The sequence below is a fragment of the Cyanistes caeruleus genome, chromosome 8 (assembly GCF_971803275.1).
Source record: "Cyanistes caeruleus chromosome 8, bCyaCae1.hap1.1, whole genome shotgun sequence".
Lineage (NCBI taxonomy): Eukaryota > Metazoa > Chordata > Aves > Passeriformes > Paridae > Cyanistes > Cyanistes caeruleus.
Window position 1 is genome coordinate 22,601,760 of NC_141708.1, and position 16,753 is coordinate 22,618,512.

General features: G+C 40.0%; 1 protein-coding gene and 1 long non-coding RNA gene across 3 annotated transcripts in view; both read left to right on the plus strand.

The window, feature by feature from the left end:
- The window catches only part of LRMDA (leucine rich melanocyte differentiation associated), a 616,557-nt gene extending 606,049 nt beyond the window's left edge, over nt 1-10,508 (plus strand). For both annotated transcript variants that reach the window (XM_086899892.1, XM_086899893.1), the window contains one exon: nt 8,349-10,508. In XM_086899892.1, coding sequence (XP_086756018.1) covers nt 8,349-8,428 — 80 coding nt within the window. In that variant the 3' untranslated portion in view covers nt 8,429-10,508. The remainder of the gene's footprint in view (nt 1-8,348) is intronic.
- LOC111943150 (uncharacterized) lies at nt 946-2,719 on the plus strand. Its single transcript, XR_002870814.2, has 3 exons — nt 946-1,035; nt 2,467-2,527; nt 2,642-2,719. It is a non-coding gene; the product is annotated as an uncharacterized LOC111943150 (long non-coding RNA).
- Nucleotides 10,509-16,753: the final 6,245 nt, after the last annotated feature.

Below are 16,753 nucleotides of genomic sequence, written 5' to 3' on the forward strand. Positions count from 1 at the left end.
TGGACACCAGGAAGGAGAGCTCCTGGACACCAGGATGGAGAGCTCCTGGGCAGCAGGATGGAGAGCTCCTGGACACCAGGATGGAGAGCTCCTGGGCAGCAGGATGGAGAGCTCCTGGACACCAGGAAGGAGAGCTCCTGGACACCAGGAAGGAGAGCTCCTGGACACCAGGATGGAGAGCTCCTGGGCAGCAGGATGGAGAGCTCCTGGACACCAGGATGGAGAGCTCCTGGACACCAGGATGGAGAGCTCCTGGGCAGCAGGAGGAGAGCTCCTGGGCAGCAGGAGGAAGGAGAGCTCCTGGACACCAGGAGGGAGAGCTCCTGGGCAGCAGGAGGAAGGAGAGCTCCTGGGCAGCAGCAGGAAGGAGAGCTCCTGGGCAGCAGGAAGGAGAGCTCCTGGGCAGCAGCAGGAAGGAGAGCTCCTGGGCACCAGGAGGAGGAGAGCTCCTGGACACCAGGAAGGAGAGCTCCTGGGCAGCAGGAGGAAGGAGAGCTCCTGGGCAGCAGGAGGATGGAGAGCTCCTGGACACCAGGAAGGAGAGCTCCTGGACACCAGGATGGAGAGCTCCTGGGCAGCAGGAAGGAGAGCTCCTGGGCAGCAGGAGGAGAGCTCCTGGGCAGCAGGAGGAAGGAGAGCTCCTGGGCAGCAGGAAGGAGAGCTCCTGGGCAGCAGGAAGAGAGCTCCTGGGCAGCAGGAGGGCTCGGACAGGGCGGCGGGGCTGTGGCAGGCGGGCTGTGCCGCGGGCAGCGGGGCTGCGATCGCCGCCCGCCCGCACGGCTCGGCGCGGCTCGGCGGGGCTGGCACAAAGAGCTGCTGCCCCCTAGTGCCCGCGGGCCCGCCCGCACCGCTCCCCAGGGAGGGGCGGCGCTCGCTGCCGGAGCGCGGCCTGTGCCGGGCCATCCAGCCTTTCCTTCCCTTTTTACTCTCATCTAGAGCAGAAATGAGAGCCTGAGACACCTGGAGAAGGGTTTTCATCACTAAAAGGACTTTCTCTTCCTCCATCTCCTTTGAGGGCATTCAATATACCCAAATGTAAGCATCGGTCCACCCCTAAAATACGGCACACTGATGCTTTCTGTGTGCTTGGGTTTCTTTGATTACAGTATCTAGCTAACTAAAATGTATGACTCTGAGTAACTGAAAATAAAAATAAAAATCTGCTTTAATTTTTCAACATATTTCACCACAAGTATTTATTTAATAATGTCAGCATGAATTTCTCTCCGTGACAGTAACAGTGCAAAACCGGTCAAGGTGCACTGAAGAGACAAAAGCATTTGGTTTAGGGGTTTCGTTTGTTTGCGTATTTTTGTTGTGTGCTTTTGGTTTCATCTTCATTAGAAAGAGACATTCCAACCCCTCCACATATTTCTCTGATGATAGCTACAATGAGCACGGAAAGATTCCAGAGAAATCCCAAGTGTAGAACCTTAAATTGTAACAATGATACCCAGAGGAGTATGGAACTGGTTAATGATTTAAAGTATTATGCCCTAAATGCTCCTATTTTAGCCAACAGTAGAGAATCTGTAGACAGCACATGCCCAGATCAAAGCTGATCATGTCAATGTCATTCAAGGAGGGAAGGATACCCTCCTTTCCCCCTGCTCTCCCCCCTACCCTTTTTTTAAACAAAGTATGACATCTGAGGAACAGTGTGTTGATTGTTCCACTGCCAGGATACGCATAATGGAAACATTAGCTCCAAGATAACTTTTAATCTGTCAGCCTAATGGCTCCTTAATGTGTAGAGGGCTTTAAATGTATGTCAGCCAGGGCTGTATAAAGTAATATAGTTTGTGGCCTGAATGGATCTAGATGACTCTGCACCATGACACAATATGGTTTATTATTAAGTATCAGCTCATCAGCTTATTCCCACGGACTTGGACAAGCTTCTCAATTTTCCAGTAACAGATTATGTGAGAAAAAGCTTGCAGTGCATTTTTTTTTTTTTTTTTTTACTTTTTCTTCCTCCACGCTGCCCCCCACCCCCCCTTCCAAATTACAAGTTTCTTCCCTAGTTGCACTGGGAGCCCTGAAGTGTATTTACAGCAGGCTGCACTTTATCACACATCAGCTTGACTGCTAGTTTACACTGAACATTTATGCAGCTTCCTTGGCCCAGGATGCAAACTTCACATCTTTGTATTCCTATCACCTTCATTGCAAATTTTTCCAACGTCCCCTCCCTGCTGACTGCTTTGCTCCCCCCTCCCCTGCTCTCACTTCCCTACATACTCCCCCCTTTTTCCCCCTTCCCACAAACAGGCCAGCGAGACTTGACATGTCGCAGCACTTGTCTGTGCAGGATGCTTGCAATAATTCAGTGTGTTAGTTTGCCTTCTGTGAATCCTCTCTAGCTTAGGTGTATAATTCCAACGCCGTTGCTGTAGACTGGATACAGATTTGATTTTGTGCCTTTCAGTAACCTGAAAGACCATTTTGTGCCCCATGCTGTAGGGTGTCCAGAGGAAAATGCTATCATTTTTCGGCATCCCTGTGCAGGGAGCAGAGCAAAGAGGTAATTCATCTCTTCTGAATGGGAAGGTTACCTTCCTTGAATGTTGTTACCCCCAGAGGGAGGGGGGAATCAGGATCAGCAGTTTGCTACTGAAGATATGTCTTCTTTTTCCAGGAAACCTGCAATGGACCCCAATCCCTAATTCACAGGGGCCTCTTTGGGAGTACTTGGGGGACCGCTCTGTGAGTGCTGTGGCCATGGTGAAGGAATTTTGCCTTAGCCACAGCTAGCTCTATCCCCAGCCTTCTCAAGCACAACCTCACCCCTTTATGCATAGCTAGTTTTTGAGAAATTATACATCGTTTTTGCTTTCATTTAGTGTTTCTATCCTCTTAAAAATAAATTAACTCCTTTGTAACATAAAGTTAATACTTGTGCATTTGTTATGTTAGCACTTGTGAGTATGTTTTGATAACATTCTAGGGAATTTATCTGGGCTTGTTTCTTGCAGTGATATTTCAGGTCTTTTTAAAATTCTTTTCTACAGCATTTAGCTGTGGCACAGTCAAAGGCATTCATATTTGTTGCATTCTCCTCTTTCTGCTGCTCCTTCTTCTCTGATTTAAGGAGTCAAGATCCTGTGTCTTGACTCCAGCTGGGAGCAATCTGGAAACTGTGGTTACAACAAGCAGATTAAATGGCAGCAGCCAGAGAACCCATCACATTAGCAAGGACAGCTGCAACTCTTCTGTTCTTTTCCTGTGTCACATTGCAGTTTGTGAGCCCAGTCCTCCCCATGCTGGCAGTGCCAGTGTGTTTGCTGGGGCAGAGTGCAGGTCTGAGTGGATCTCTCTGGGTTACATACTTGGGGAGTACCTGGTGACCCAGATGATCCTTTACACCTTTCCTTGGGGATCTTCTTAGATTCCTGTGTCAAAGAATTCATAGGCTGGATCAAATTCAATAGGAACAATTATTCTGTTTCACCAAAAGGACCTGAAAATAAGTTGTCAATCTGACAGCTAGTTAAAGTTGCTAGAATTTCCAGGTAGATAAATACAAAATAAAAAATTACTAAGCTCCTGTACTAACAGGTTTGCTTTTGAGTTGGTTTTTTTGGTTTTTTTTTTTTTGTTGTTGTTTTTTTTTTTTTTTATTTACCCGGCTTTACATATCCCTTAGATGAAAAGATTTTTAAGACTTTTAAATTAACTTGACTCGTGGAGGTGTTTTGCCTAAATCAGTAGCAATGTAGACTTCAAATTGTTCATAGATAGGTATTTATTCTCCTCTAAATGTTATCAGCAGGGAATTACTTTCTTTTATAGGAAGTTTATATTAATATTTAAGGGAATTTCACAGCTTCTGTTCATTAATTGTAGAATATGCCCAAGTGCCTATGAAAAAAATGATAATGGTATTGATATTTCATCCTGAAGGGTCTCAAAACAATTTACAGATTGGTAGTATAACCACACTGAAATGCACCCAGCTTCTTGGTGGAACATGGCAGCTGTTTAATAGCCCATAGCAAAACTATGCAACAGCAGGTTGTGCAAAAAGAGATGAATATGGATCAAATACAAATTGGCAGTGGAGGATTTAGGTACTGTGCTCTAATTAAAGTTAGGTGAAGTGGAATTCCACTAGAATATTGAGTCTGTGTATGGAGTGCTACACTTTATCTGACCACAGCTCCTGGTACCAGGCCCCGTGCTTAGTCCATGTGAAAGACAGGCAGAAGGCTGTTAGCTGAAATGTACTCCCTATGGATACTGCAGACCAGTGTTTGACAAACAAATTTAATTGTGAACACTTTGCTGCTTTCACTTGCAGAGGGGCTTATTAAAAACATTTGATGTTAAAATGGGTGCCTGGTGGGGATGTTGGGCAGATGTGGCAATAGGTTTTGATGGGGGTGGCAGAATTTTTGGCTTGACTACTTAGTTTTAGTTATTATTTTTTAAAGAAAACTGAATGCTACTGGAGGAAGCTGTGTTGCTGGAAGCTGCCCAAGTTGTGATGACTGAGAGGTGATTTTTTCTAAATGTCGAGTATTAATGTGGTAGGAAAAAGGAAAGATGCTGCCCAACAACAATTCCCTTAGATCACTGTCAGCTTGAGAAGAATTTTGACCTGTAACTAAGGCTGTATGATCTATAGGTCTAACACTTCCCATTGCAACTTGTTTTTGACACTTCTGATGTAATACATCTGCAAACCTTTATTCGCTCTAACAAAGCGTATAGGGGTCTAAAAGCACCAAAGCTCTCTGCAAAATATGCCCAATTTAAAAGGAGCTAACATGACTTTGAACTTTTTCAAATGCTTTAGTATGCACGTATGTATTTATTTATTTATTTGGATAATTGGGTTTTCCCTCAGCTAAGGAAAAGCTGGTGTTGCTGACATTACAATGTGTTTGTGAAGAAAGACTGATACCACAGCACACGCAAGCAACTGCAAGGTCATTACTTACCCAGCATAATTAGAACATCCATTCCAAAGGATGGAAACATTTAAAAGATAAAGAGTGAATTTAAAAATGATTCTTCCCAATGCATTTTTTTCATAATTATAGTTTTAACAGCTTGTGGTGATGGTAGAATCAGCTACTTAAGAAAAATTAGATGCCTCATTCAGGGAAGATGATCCCTCAAGAGACCTTGTGTTGTCATTTCTTAAGAACCTCGAGCAGAAACCTCATTCTGGATGCTGTGTATTGTTTTGATGTATAGAGGGTATACATAGCTTATTATGGCCAATGCTGGATATTTTAATTAAAAACAGAAGAACAGCCACAGATGTATTGTTTTCCCCTCATTCTTTCCCTTGTCTTGTGCAAAAGAACAAGTGTAGTCCCAGCCCTGCAAGGAAAGAATACCATGGCAGATAGGCAGAAAAAAAGCAGTAGCTTTCCTAAATTCACATGTGACGTATCTTAGCATCAAAATTCTCATTGCAGCACACAAACATTTTGCAGTTCTCTGAGCTTTCTGTAGTTGCCAAAGGGAGGTGGGACATAAAGAGGAAAAACAAAGCAAAACAAATAACCAAGCCAGTCACCACATTTAATTTATGAGCCAGATTATTGTTTTACAAATAACCTTCATGATAAACAAGGTCTCATGGCAACATTTTCAACTGTGCTTTTATCAAGGCTCTCTGAGCAGCGTGTGTAATATGCCTGGCAATCGAATCACAGCTGTGTGCCTGGGTAGGGAATCTCTGCGGAGACAACACTTCCTTAATTTAAACAATTGTAGGCTGCAGGATTTCAAAAATTTCAGCTGACTTTAACTGTCACTAGCCCAAGCACCTTTATCCCCAGGCGAGCAGCAGCAGCTGGATTTCATTTCCTGCTGCCAGACTGTCCGACATCTTTGCTGAACATCCCGGGAACAGAGCGTCTTTACTTTAAGGATTTTATTCAAGGTGACAGCTCCTCACACTTTAGCGTTCAGATCACCTCAAGTAGCTGAGATATCAGTGAAAATGAGAGCACTTCTCCAGCAAACTCCAAATTTAGATTGACTGAGGTTATCCTTAGGCCTCTAGACCCAGCCTCCATGACAGCACAGGCCTGCCAGTAACTTTAAAACTACAGTGGAGTTTGTAATGATGTCTGGGGAGAAATATTCTGCCAGAGCAGTGGAGGATACTATAAGCGATAGGAAATGATGTCAGATTTAGTTAGGACTGGAGACAGTGTTAGAATATACTTGGCATAATATGGCACCGGTATCTCTGTCAGCATCTCTGTTTTCTGTCACCGCACACAATCCCAGGCCTGTCTGTAGCCCTGACAGTGTCTTTTCAGATCAGGTTATTGCCAACTTGGAGACTGGCTCAGCACAGCACCATACAGCCCCCTTTGTTTGAAGTCTGCCCTTTTGTCATTAATGCACTCGATGTCTATTTAAATCTGACGGTGAATACAGTATCTGTTTTCCTGTCAGGAGATCATTGACAATATTAATACCTCATGTCCTTGCCTCATTTTCTAAGCACTGACACCTAGCTATAGTCTCCAGCATTCATCAAACAGCACTCTCTCACCAGTATCTCTATAAACAGTCTTGCTTCCTTGCAGTCCTTAAGAAATGCAGCAGACCTCAAACAAGACTTTTATCACTGCCAGTGAAAAAGGAGTCCAAAGAATGTCGTTAATAAACTGCTCATATCCTTTGCATTTAGAGCTCTAAATGGCCTTGTTACCAACTTGGGATATCTGTTTAGGGAAAGAGAAACTTGGTCTTCATTAGACTCTTGTTTAGGAATACTGTTATCATCTTTTGCATGTGGAAACCGCCTCACTAGTGAAATTATTGAAATTGAAATTATTGAAGAAAGCTCTGTGCAGGAGGGGAAAATGATCAGGCACTGCACCATTTGTATTATCCTGAAGAGGAACATTTCTCACAACAAATGACAGGCCTATCAATTTCCCCCCCCGTGGAACGTGTTGCCATCATGATGTCCTAGAGAGGAAGAAGAGCATGTGTTAACATTAATATCTCGTGACCCCCGCCTTCCCAAGATTTAGTAGATTATCTTATGTATCTTTTCTGTATCCAGACATTATACTGGAAAACAATGGACGCAGAATATAAAAGCTTGCATAGTTAATTCATACTGCAGGTGGGCACAGCAATGGCTGTATGAGCTCTGGAAATCTAAAACAAGAAAGGGCTGAGGATCTGCTCCTCCCCTTTCTTTACCCTTGATGTAAGGCAGTGTTCGTCTCCTTTGGGCTAGGCTGTGTTTGCCCTTACAGGGGTGAGCTGGGTAGTTCAGCGACTGCTCTGGTAAGACGCTCTCAAGGCTGAGGAGACCCTTCCACCTTCTTTCTGCTCATGGGAGATGACTTTAATTTGACTATACATGTCTGAGGGCTCAAAGAACAGCTCTGCTAGTAAAATTTAGCATCTTTGAGGATGTTCACAGGTGGGATGTGACTGTGAACTTACACATTCACATACCTCTTAGTACCACCAGAGGGGATGCTTTCGAATATGGTAGTGAGATTATTTGCAGGTATGTGTGTCTCACCCACAGCATTTAAGGCTTCCTGAGGCATCTTTCTGCCTGTACTCACTGTGAATAATGTGCCTTGCCTCCCAAAACCAGTATTATGGCTAATTATTGAAAGCATCCTGCATATGCCAATATTTAGCATAATGAAATTATATCTTGCTCATGGGATGTTGCAATGTTTGGAGAGATACTTTGGAAATGTTTTTATTAAATATTTATTTGTATGTGTAAAAATGCTGGAGTCTGGGGAGGCCAACTGTTCTAGCCCATGTCTGTCAATGCGTTCCTATGTAGATTTCAGCCACTCGCTTCGGTTCTCTGTCACTGTAAACAAGGATGGTTTAGGTGCTTGCAGTGTGACTTGGGGAAAGTTTGACAGGTTTTTCCAAGATCCACATTAAATTGGAATTATTTGCTTTATATTATTATTTTGGTTTATTTTTCTTTTTTGGTTTCATTCATCAGGAAACACATAGCAGGAAGATAGCAGAGAGCACAAATTACAAGTCCAACCCAAACTTTCCGGTTTTTTAGAAGAGGGAGAGAGATACTGTGATTTAAAACCCACTGTATGATGTTTCAGTGTTATGCAGGTCTAGTTTTGAAGACATTTGTGGATGTACTTTTAACAGGATAGGTCATGTAGGTATTTGACCACATTTTTCCTGTGGGTTCAAAACTGCTGATTGAAATGGCAATACTGAATATGTGAAATGCACAAACATTCTTTTGCAGGACAAGGGAAAACTGCTCCTTTCCCTCCTTCAAATTGCCCAAGTTATGTGCTTTATTGCATATTATTCTACTTCAATCCTAACTGTAATTCATTTCCTTTTTATTGTAGGCATTTTGGGGAAATGTCGCTACATTTACTATGGAAAACATTCCGAGGGCAACAGATTCATCCGAGATGACCAGCTATAAAACACAGTGCTGTTTTGTGCCTCTTCAGTCCCTCCACATGAGAAGCACAAATCACATCTACATTTTAAGCATGTAACTAAAGTCCTCTAGTGCCTTCTGCTGACTTTGCCAAGCCTGTCAAGATCATCCTTCTATCTTAGTCTGAGTAGTCACATAGAGATTGACATGATTGCCTTTAAGCAGGTCCCATCCACCAGTGTGACAGGCAGCTGCAGCCGAGCACCCGGCCTGACAGGAGGAGTGCCGTGATGGATTGCCTGGTCCGAGTGCTGCTCGCAGGAGAGCAGGGGTCACACCTGGGGCTGGACTGAGCCTGCTCCATCCGTGGCGCCTCCGCAAAAGCACCGCCTTTATCTCTGCCTGGCCTGTTGAGAGAAAGTGGATGCTGATATCAAAGTGTTTATAAAAGAGAGAGGCTTTAATTTCAGATGAAACAGCCCTTATCTGTTCTTATTTTTTTCCCTGTGAATTAAGTGCTTGTGTTCCTATCATCTCATACATGCTTACACAAATCCTTTCACAGTTTGGTGGTACACTCACCCACCCCCAAACGGGCCTAGATGGATTCTTTTTCCTTTCAGCAGGGAAAAATATATATCCTGAAAACATTTTGGCCGTGCAAAGCACTGTCAACTGGCATAGATGTTTATATGCAAAGGAAAAGGATTTAAGCAATTTCCCAGACAAATTTTTCTAATTCTTGAATGGCATCTCATCATTTACTAGCTCTTACCTTCAGAAAAGTGAACATTTCTTTATGCTGTAAAATCATGTCATAGCTTAACTGTTTACACTTGGAAGAAGTCCTCGTTAGTGATGTTGACAGTGTGTATTATTCTTGGTTTATTGCACAAGCTATTTTTAACTTGTAGGGATTACGTTTAGAATTAAATGCTTAAATTTGGGGAAAAAACTGCTTAAAAGAAATGATATGAATCTGCCACCAGATGGGTATAATTATTCAGAGAGGAGAAAAGTCAACAAAAGTAACTGGTGGAATTGAAATAATTAGCAGCCTTACTAATATATTAGAGAGATGAGTTCTGAGTAATCCTTTTTGATATCTATGTAAGAAAGTCTACTCTAAAATTTTCAGTCAAAAAAATAAAAAGGCATAGCAAATTTCCTGCCTTTCTGATAAAGAGGTTGAACTTATTCAGAATCATGAACTTGTTGCTATGGAAAAAAAAGTCCCATACTTTATGCATTAAATTCTACTTGATACAATGGGATTGGCCAAGGAATATGCAAAAAATTCTGACCTCTGTTCCAAACCCATTCATATGGATCCCAGTTGAGAGCTATTTGAAGCTGCCAAGCTGTTCTTGGTTTGTTTGAAATTACTTGGTGGTCTTTATTCACTTTCCTGGTTAAAAAAAATACCAGTTTTTAGAAACTGTCTGCCTTGGGGGCTTTTATTAGCTGGAATTTCAGGTGGAAGTGAACTGGACGTGGAAGCCAGTCGTGAAGGCAGATGTGACATGAAATAGTGAGGCATTGGCTGAGTGCCAAAGGAAAGCTTGCTGCTGCTCAGCATTTTAGGCCTCACTTAGTAAACGGAAGCCTTTGCTCACTCTGAAAGTATATAATAAATCTTTGACAGATACTTAAAATCACTGATGAGCACAGAACAATCTAGTTCACACCAGTGGTAGTTCAAATTGAGCTCTGAGCTGTTTGATTGGTGTCTGGAAAGCATGTTCTAGCCACTTGTCATGCTTCTTCTAATGTCATATATGACTACAAATGAAATGCCAATTCACATTACAAGTCCAGGGAGATACCAGATAAAGGAAAACTACATGCCTTTTTCTTTAATCAAAAATATTAATAGAAATATTTAGGGCACTTGTCATCTGTTTTGGTTACCAAAATAACAGCAAGCTTGGTTTGTTCCTATCATGATGTCTGTTTTGAAGCCTCCACACATTTTGGCTATGGCAATGTTACAGGCAGCAGGATTTGGAATAGGGGTGTTTAGAATAACCTAATGTCACTTTCAGTCTGTTTGCATATATGTTCTTGTCTTTATAAAAGGCTTTAACCCTGCCTCAAACAATAAACAGCACTTGCAAACTGACCGCATGATTTTTCCATCTTTATTTTGCTTGTTTACTTTTCCTAATGTCAAAACCATTTGTATCATTTTCAGGAGTGTTTTCTTCCTAGCAAAGCTTTGGAGGCAAAAATATTTTTGGAATGAAATTTGAACAAATTCTCTTCCACTTTGGATTTTGTTTTCACTTGGGGGATTATAGACCTAGAATTAAATATGGTAAAGCCCTAATTAAAAACTGCTTAAAAGGAGATTCACACTAAATGTCTCTGATTCTGGAAAATCCAAAAGAAAATCTGTGAATAATTATATGCTATTACTAACATATTAGGATATTATTTTGAAACATGCATGGATGTGAATTACTGTTTATGCAAACATCTTTTTTCTTTTTAAATATTCAGGGCATTTTATTGTCAGATGTATTCTGCTGAAATTCTGGTTCAAGAGATGGCAGAATTTTCACACCTGGAGTTGCTACCTATACTTGGTTTTTTCCTAAATGGGAACTGTGCCTGAATTTCTTAAGTGAACTATCATTTAGGATGACTGTTACGGTAGAGTAATCTAGGAAGAGATTCCACTCTCTTTCCTTTGCTCCTCCTTCTCCATATGTGGCACATTTTTGCCTCTCAAGATTAACTAGGCTATTAAAAGTAAAAGATTTTCCTACAAAGTTAAAAAAATTGAAAATATGTATATTTCAAAGGAACCACTCCAGTTTTAGTTCTTTGTGTTGAAACAAGAAAAAATTTGCCAACCATGTTTCTTGACAATTAAAAACAGAGATCTGAGGTATGCTTGAGCAAGTAATCTTCAAATACTACAAATTTTTTAAAAAAATTGTTCAAACTTCAGTCTTTGGTTCAGTCTTGAGATGACCTTTGCCCTTTGTCAGACATCACATGTCTTCACAAAGACTAGGAGGCAAATGTTTTTACTAGGAGATGCCTATAGAAGCTATGCTTACTACATTTCTAACTTTTATGTATTGAAAATGTTAATCCTTAACCTTAAAATTAAAAACAAGAAAAAGATCCAAACTAGAAATTCACTTCAACATTACAAAGATAAATGACCTTCAGTGAAAATCCTGCTGTTATGGATACACAAACCTAACTTTAGAGCACATTGGCTCTAATTGAATCTGTTGCATGCATAAATGATTTATGGGATTGCTGAAAGTATGTCACCACTGAAGCCACCTTTTTCTCCTTTCTTAGGGCTGTCTCACACTACTTACTCTAGTATTTGCCTTACTCAAACTGTGAGTCTTTTTGAAGTCAATGTGCTAGCCATGATAATTAGAGTTACGAAGTTTTGGAAGGCTGATAGGCAGCCCTTTTAAATACATTTGTTCTTTGAGCAGAGCATTACTTGATTGCTGAGTGTTCGATTCTTACATCTTTACAGATGAGAAATCACTGTGTGCTGGTGTACCATTGCTCCCATTTAAGACACAAGAAAGAAAAAAACCTGTCTGTGCTTTTGAAAATGCTTTCTGTAAATTACAGGGTCCATTTGCTGGCAGTGGATGTATTAATATTTTTTATTCCTGCCAACAGTATGAGTATGTTGGGAAATGTTTGCCCCCAGCATAACTTTGCTGGACGCAGCCTTTGTGGTGAAGTTCTGAATCAGCCCATTTTATACTGACTCACATTGAGTCTTACCACATATTTCTTCTTAATGTGGTGTGATAGTTGGCACATGAATCTCTGCTTGCCCACTTTGGGAAAGTTTATTGTCTTTATTCTGTAGATCAGTCTGTCTTTTTGCTTTGTTGAATGGTTGGCACATGTGAAAGACAGAGATGAAATTCAGCTTTCCAGAGGTGTAACCAAATAGCCAAATTGACTCTTCATGTTTGACATGGATATCTAAGTATCCATTTGCAGGCTCAGTACGCAGAATCTTACAGTAAATCAAGTGATAGGAAGTCAGAGGTCTTGCATGGCCTGCTAGCTGCTGTCCTCTATTCCTAAAGATCTCTAGCTGTGTCCTTGTCTGCTTCAATTGCCATCTCATTGCACTGCAAGCGATGGCACAAAATAGGTAAATGCTCCCCTTTTGTTCTAAAGTGAAATTTCTGCTTCTCTGCCCATAGTGTAACAACTGAAATGCAGAGTTTGCTTTTTCAGTGGTTTTATATGTACACATGGTAAGGTTACATCTCACTGGCTAGTCTTTTTTCTGCTATTTAGTTAAAATCTGTTTTCCCCAGTCTTTTCTGCTTCTATTAATGGGAATAAAACAAGCAACATACAATTGTGAGAAAACAAGCATTTAAAAATCTTACTATGGGACCATGCCTACGCTAACAACTGTGGGACAGGTGAGCATTGTTATTTACAAACACAGCTAAATGGATTGAGAGACCAAGATCCTGATTTGAAGCTTTAGAGTTGGACTGTGAATGTGAACAACTGATAGAGCCTTTGATTTGCTTATGCCACTCTTCCAGCATTAGCTGGTTAGAGAAAGTTGTCTTGCCTGAAATGAGTTAATGCTCATTTTCCTTCTAAAATTATCCAAATACCTTACCAAGGCCTTGGATTATATGAGAGCTAGGCCTGAGAAAAAATGGCTTCTTCCAGTGATTTATAACCTGCTCTTAAGAAGTCTTAAGAGTATTTTCTTTGGCATTTGCTATGTGAGAACATTCAGGATATATTCAGCACTCCTACTTCATCAGAACTGGCTGAATTAATATATTTTCCGTATGCAGTTCTAAAGCAGCTGAATCTTTCTAAAAGTTACCTATTAGGTTAGGTGACTCTGACGGACTTGCCTCTGGTGGTGTTGTCAACCTGAAGCTGACCCTTGCTTAGAGTTGCTGACAATTAGATTAAGGTTTCAGATCAGGATTTTCACAAGCCTTCAAGGAGCAGATATTTTTAAGGACAAGCTAAGTCATGGTCATGGCACATTCACAAAATATCATCATCATCTCAGAATCTCAGCGTTTTAAGGAAAACTGCATCTTGGAAAATATGTTTAGTTCTAGCTTCATTGTGTTCAAAGGTTTTAACATAAAATATATTCTGCCTTATCACATTACATGATATTTTTAGGCTGTGAGAGCAAGTTTCTAAATGTGTTCAAAACTTCCTTCAAAACAAGTGTAAAATCTCTTGCAAACATTTTGCATTTTGATTGAAACTTTTGCTGTCAATTCAAAACCAAAACTGCAAAGTCAAGGCTGGGGGGGTCTTTAACCTAGTTTAATCTTAATCAACAACTTTTATAACAGATCACTGAACTCTCATCTGCAATTCCTCTTACAACAGGAATACATCTTAGTGGTATTATAGCTTTATAGTAAAATATATAGGAAGGAACATGTTTGGAAATATCAGTATTGAATGTAAGATTTAATTCAGTATTTTATTTGGAAATAAAGAGGAGCTTCACAGGATCTCTTCAGATCATACTCTGGAGAACATAAACGGCAGAAGTGTGCAGCTTAAGAGATTCCACCTTATTTTTACAACTAAATTGGGAAAATAAAATAAAATAAAGAATATGAAGGTAACCAAAAATTATATTACTGACTTTGTTTTTATCTGCAATTGCCTTCCTACTTTTAATTTAACACTGTTTTTGCAGTTGAGTATTTAAGATTAACTATAGGAAAAACAAAGAAAGAAGATTTCATATGACAATCTACTTATTCATTTCATAGGTTTCTCTGATTTTTTAAGACCTTTGGAGCAATGTGAGTGCTCAATTAGCTGGCATTGTGTTTCTAGCAAGTAAGCAGACAGTTATGGACTTCAGGGAATTTTCAAACACACATGCTGTTCAACCTTAGCAATTTTCTTTTACCTAGGAATTGTTTTCAGAAATTCCATTATAATGAAATTTCTGTTTAAGTTGATAGCTGTAAATGAGGGCACAGTTGCTTCATTTCCTTTTGACAATAAGCCAAATTCATCCCTGGTGGAACTCCATTGATTTAACTCTACTTGAGCTAAGTTACACCGGGGATGAATTTGACCCAGCTTGAGATTTTTTTTCTATTCATCTTTTCTTTAATTTCCTTTAGCTTAGTAGTCACTTTAGGGCTGGACAGAGAATTACAATGCAAGAGAGGGGAAAAGCAAAACTTCTCTGCTCAAGAGTCATTTCCTTTTTAATACCCTACTGATTTAGCCATGACTTGTAATGTGTTTCAGGTAGCCAAATTTCAACATCAATTTTGGAAGGAAGTTCACTATACTTTGAGTCTCTTTCCTTGGCTACTTCCCAAACCACCAAATCACCACCTACTATACAATGCACGTATTATAAAAGGCAGTGTTAATGTCAGTGTTCTGGGAATGGATCTGGATAAACTGCAGTTGTCATGGGGTGCCTGATATGGTTAACTGGAGCTCTGCTGATTACACCCCTCTGTCCAGTACTTCAGATGGTGGTTGAGCTTCGAGATCTCTACATCTGTAATGTCCAACCTATCTTCCCCCAAACCACTGCTTGCCATGCCTGGCTTTCTGCAAGTCTTGCATGGTTTCTGTCCACATGGTAATCGTGCCAATCTTTTTTCTCTTTTTTTAATTTTTTTTCTTAGAAGTTCAGGGTTTTGTGTGTTCACACCCAATAAGTTTCAAGTTTGAGCAAAAGCCGAAAGCATCATTCAGCCAAAATCTCTGCAGAGCTGTATGTGGTTTTCATCTGAAACTGTAAATCCACTGTGTTCACTGAGGGTTTAGCAAAACTGGCCTGAATGTCAGACCTCTAGCAGCTCTCCCAAATCAGGCTAGTTCTGGGTTTCATTACAAAAAGATTGCACAGCTCTAGCTAAGCCCTCATTTTCCACTTTCAGATAAATGCTTTTTCAGCTGTATTTATGAGGCTTAGCGTAAAAAAAACCTCTACCAGCTGTTAATGTTAATCACAAGTTTATATCATAAGCACATTCTGAGTCTTATCCTCTTTCCATTCATGTCAGTGGCAAAGCTTTCAACATCAGTGGCAGTAGGAGCAAATATCACAAAATATAGTAATGCACACTCGGTTTAAAAGGAAAAAAAGAGAGGTCTGTCTTAAACTAACAAAGCCAGGAGTAGGATTTGGTACTGTTGAATATCTTACTCCATTTGCTTACATTCACTTTTGCACCCTGAAGCATTTAGTGCTAATATAGAAGCAAGCATAAGGCTCAGGTGCGTGCTGGAACAGTTGGCATTTTCTTATGGGTTATCAAAATAGGCATTAAAGCAGGGCATTTGGCATAAGGAATCAAAAGATGTGATATAAGGAATGAGTGTTTATCACCCATACTAAGAAAGAATCCCAAATTCATTAGTTTTGAAACAGCTGCTGAATGATAAATTCCTGTAACTTTATGCAGCAAAAGCATTCTTTTATATATCAGAATAGAAATTAATATTATTTTAAGAATTTTTAATCTATTCCAAAAGTAATTATACTTGAGCTTTTAGTGAGGTCTGGTTGATTTGGTTTGTGTGTTTTTTCAAATCAAAACTTCAAGGATTTTGTCCATCAGGCATCCTGCTCTGGCTGGGTTTTAAGGTTTAGTAAATTCACATTTTGCCTAACTCAAGGGCCAGCTTTACTGAAATTTTTGAACAACCTGAAAATTTCACTGAAACTTTCACAGTGAAAAAGATTTCACTGAAATCTGAACAACCATTGGACCTGAAGACTGTGCTAATGAATGTTTTGCAGAAAATAGGAAAGCGAGTTTCGGGACTGTGAGATCGGATAGGTGGTTTCAGCTTGTGCCAGTTCTAGCAATTTACTTTTAAAACTTACTAAAGTAAAAATATATGTCCAATTTTTCCTACTATAATAATATAGCTAATATAACCTTACCTGAGAGGATGCTGAGATTTAATTAACTAAAATATTCCCAGCTCTCTTGGAATAATATACCAAAATAATTTTGCTTATTCTGTTTTTATTTTATACAAAATGACATATTTAAAAATCTATTTTTCTTTTCTATTATTAGTAAAACTAAATCCTAAATGTCACTGTTAATACCATTGTTAAAATTTATCCTTGAGGGCTTTCTGACATAAATAGCAATGATAACAATTGTCTTTTTTTGGAGCAGTTTGAATATGAGGCCACAGTATGACATATTTTCTGAAAGTTATTTTTTTGTGCCATTGCTGCTTATCTGTCTTAAAGCAAAAGATGGCTGTGACTCTTTTCTTGTTTAATAATGGCTGTATCACATTTGCATAAATTGTAGTACTTCTTGGCTGGATTGCAGAATGCTTCCTTTTATGCTGTCTCAT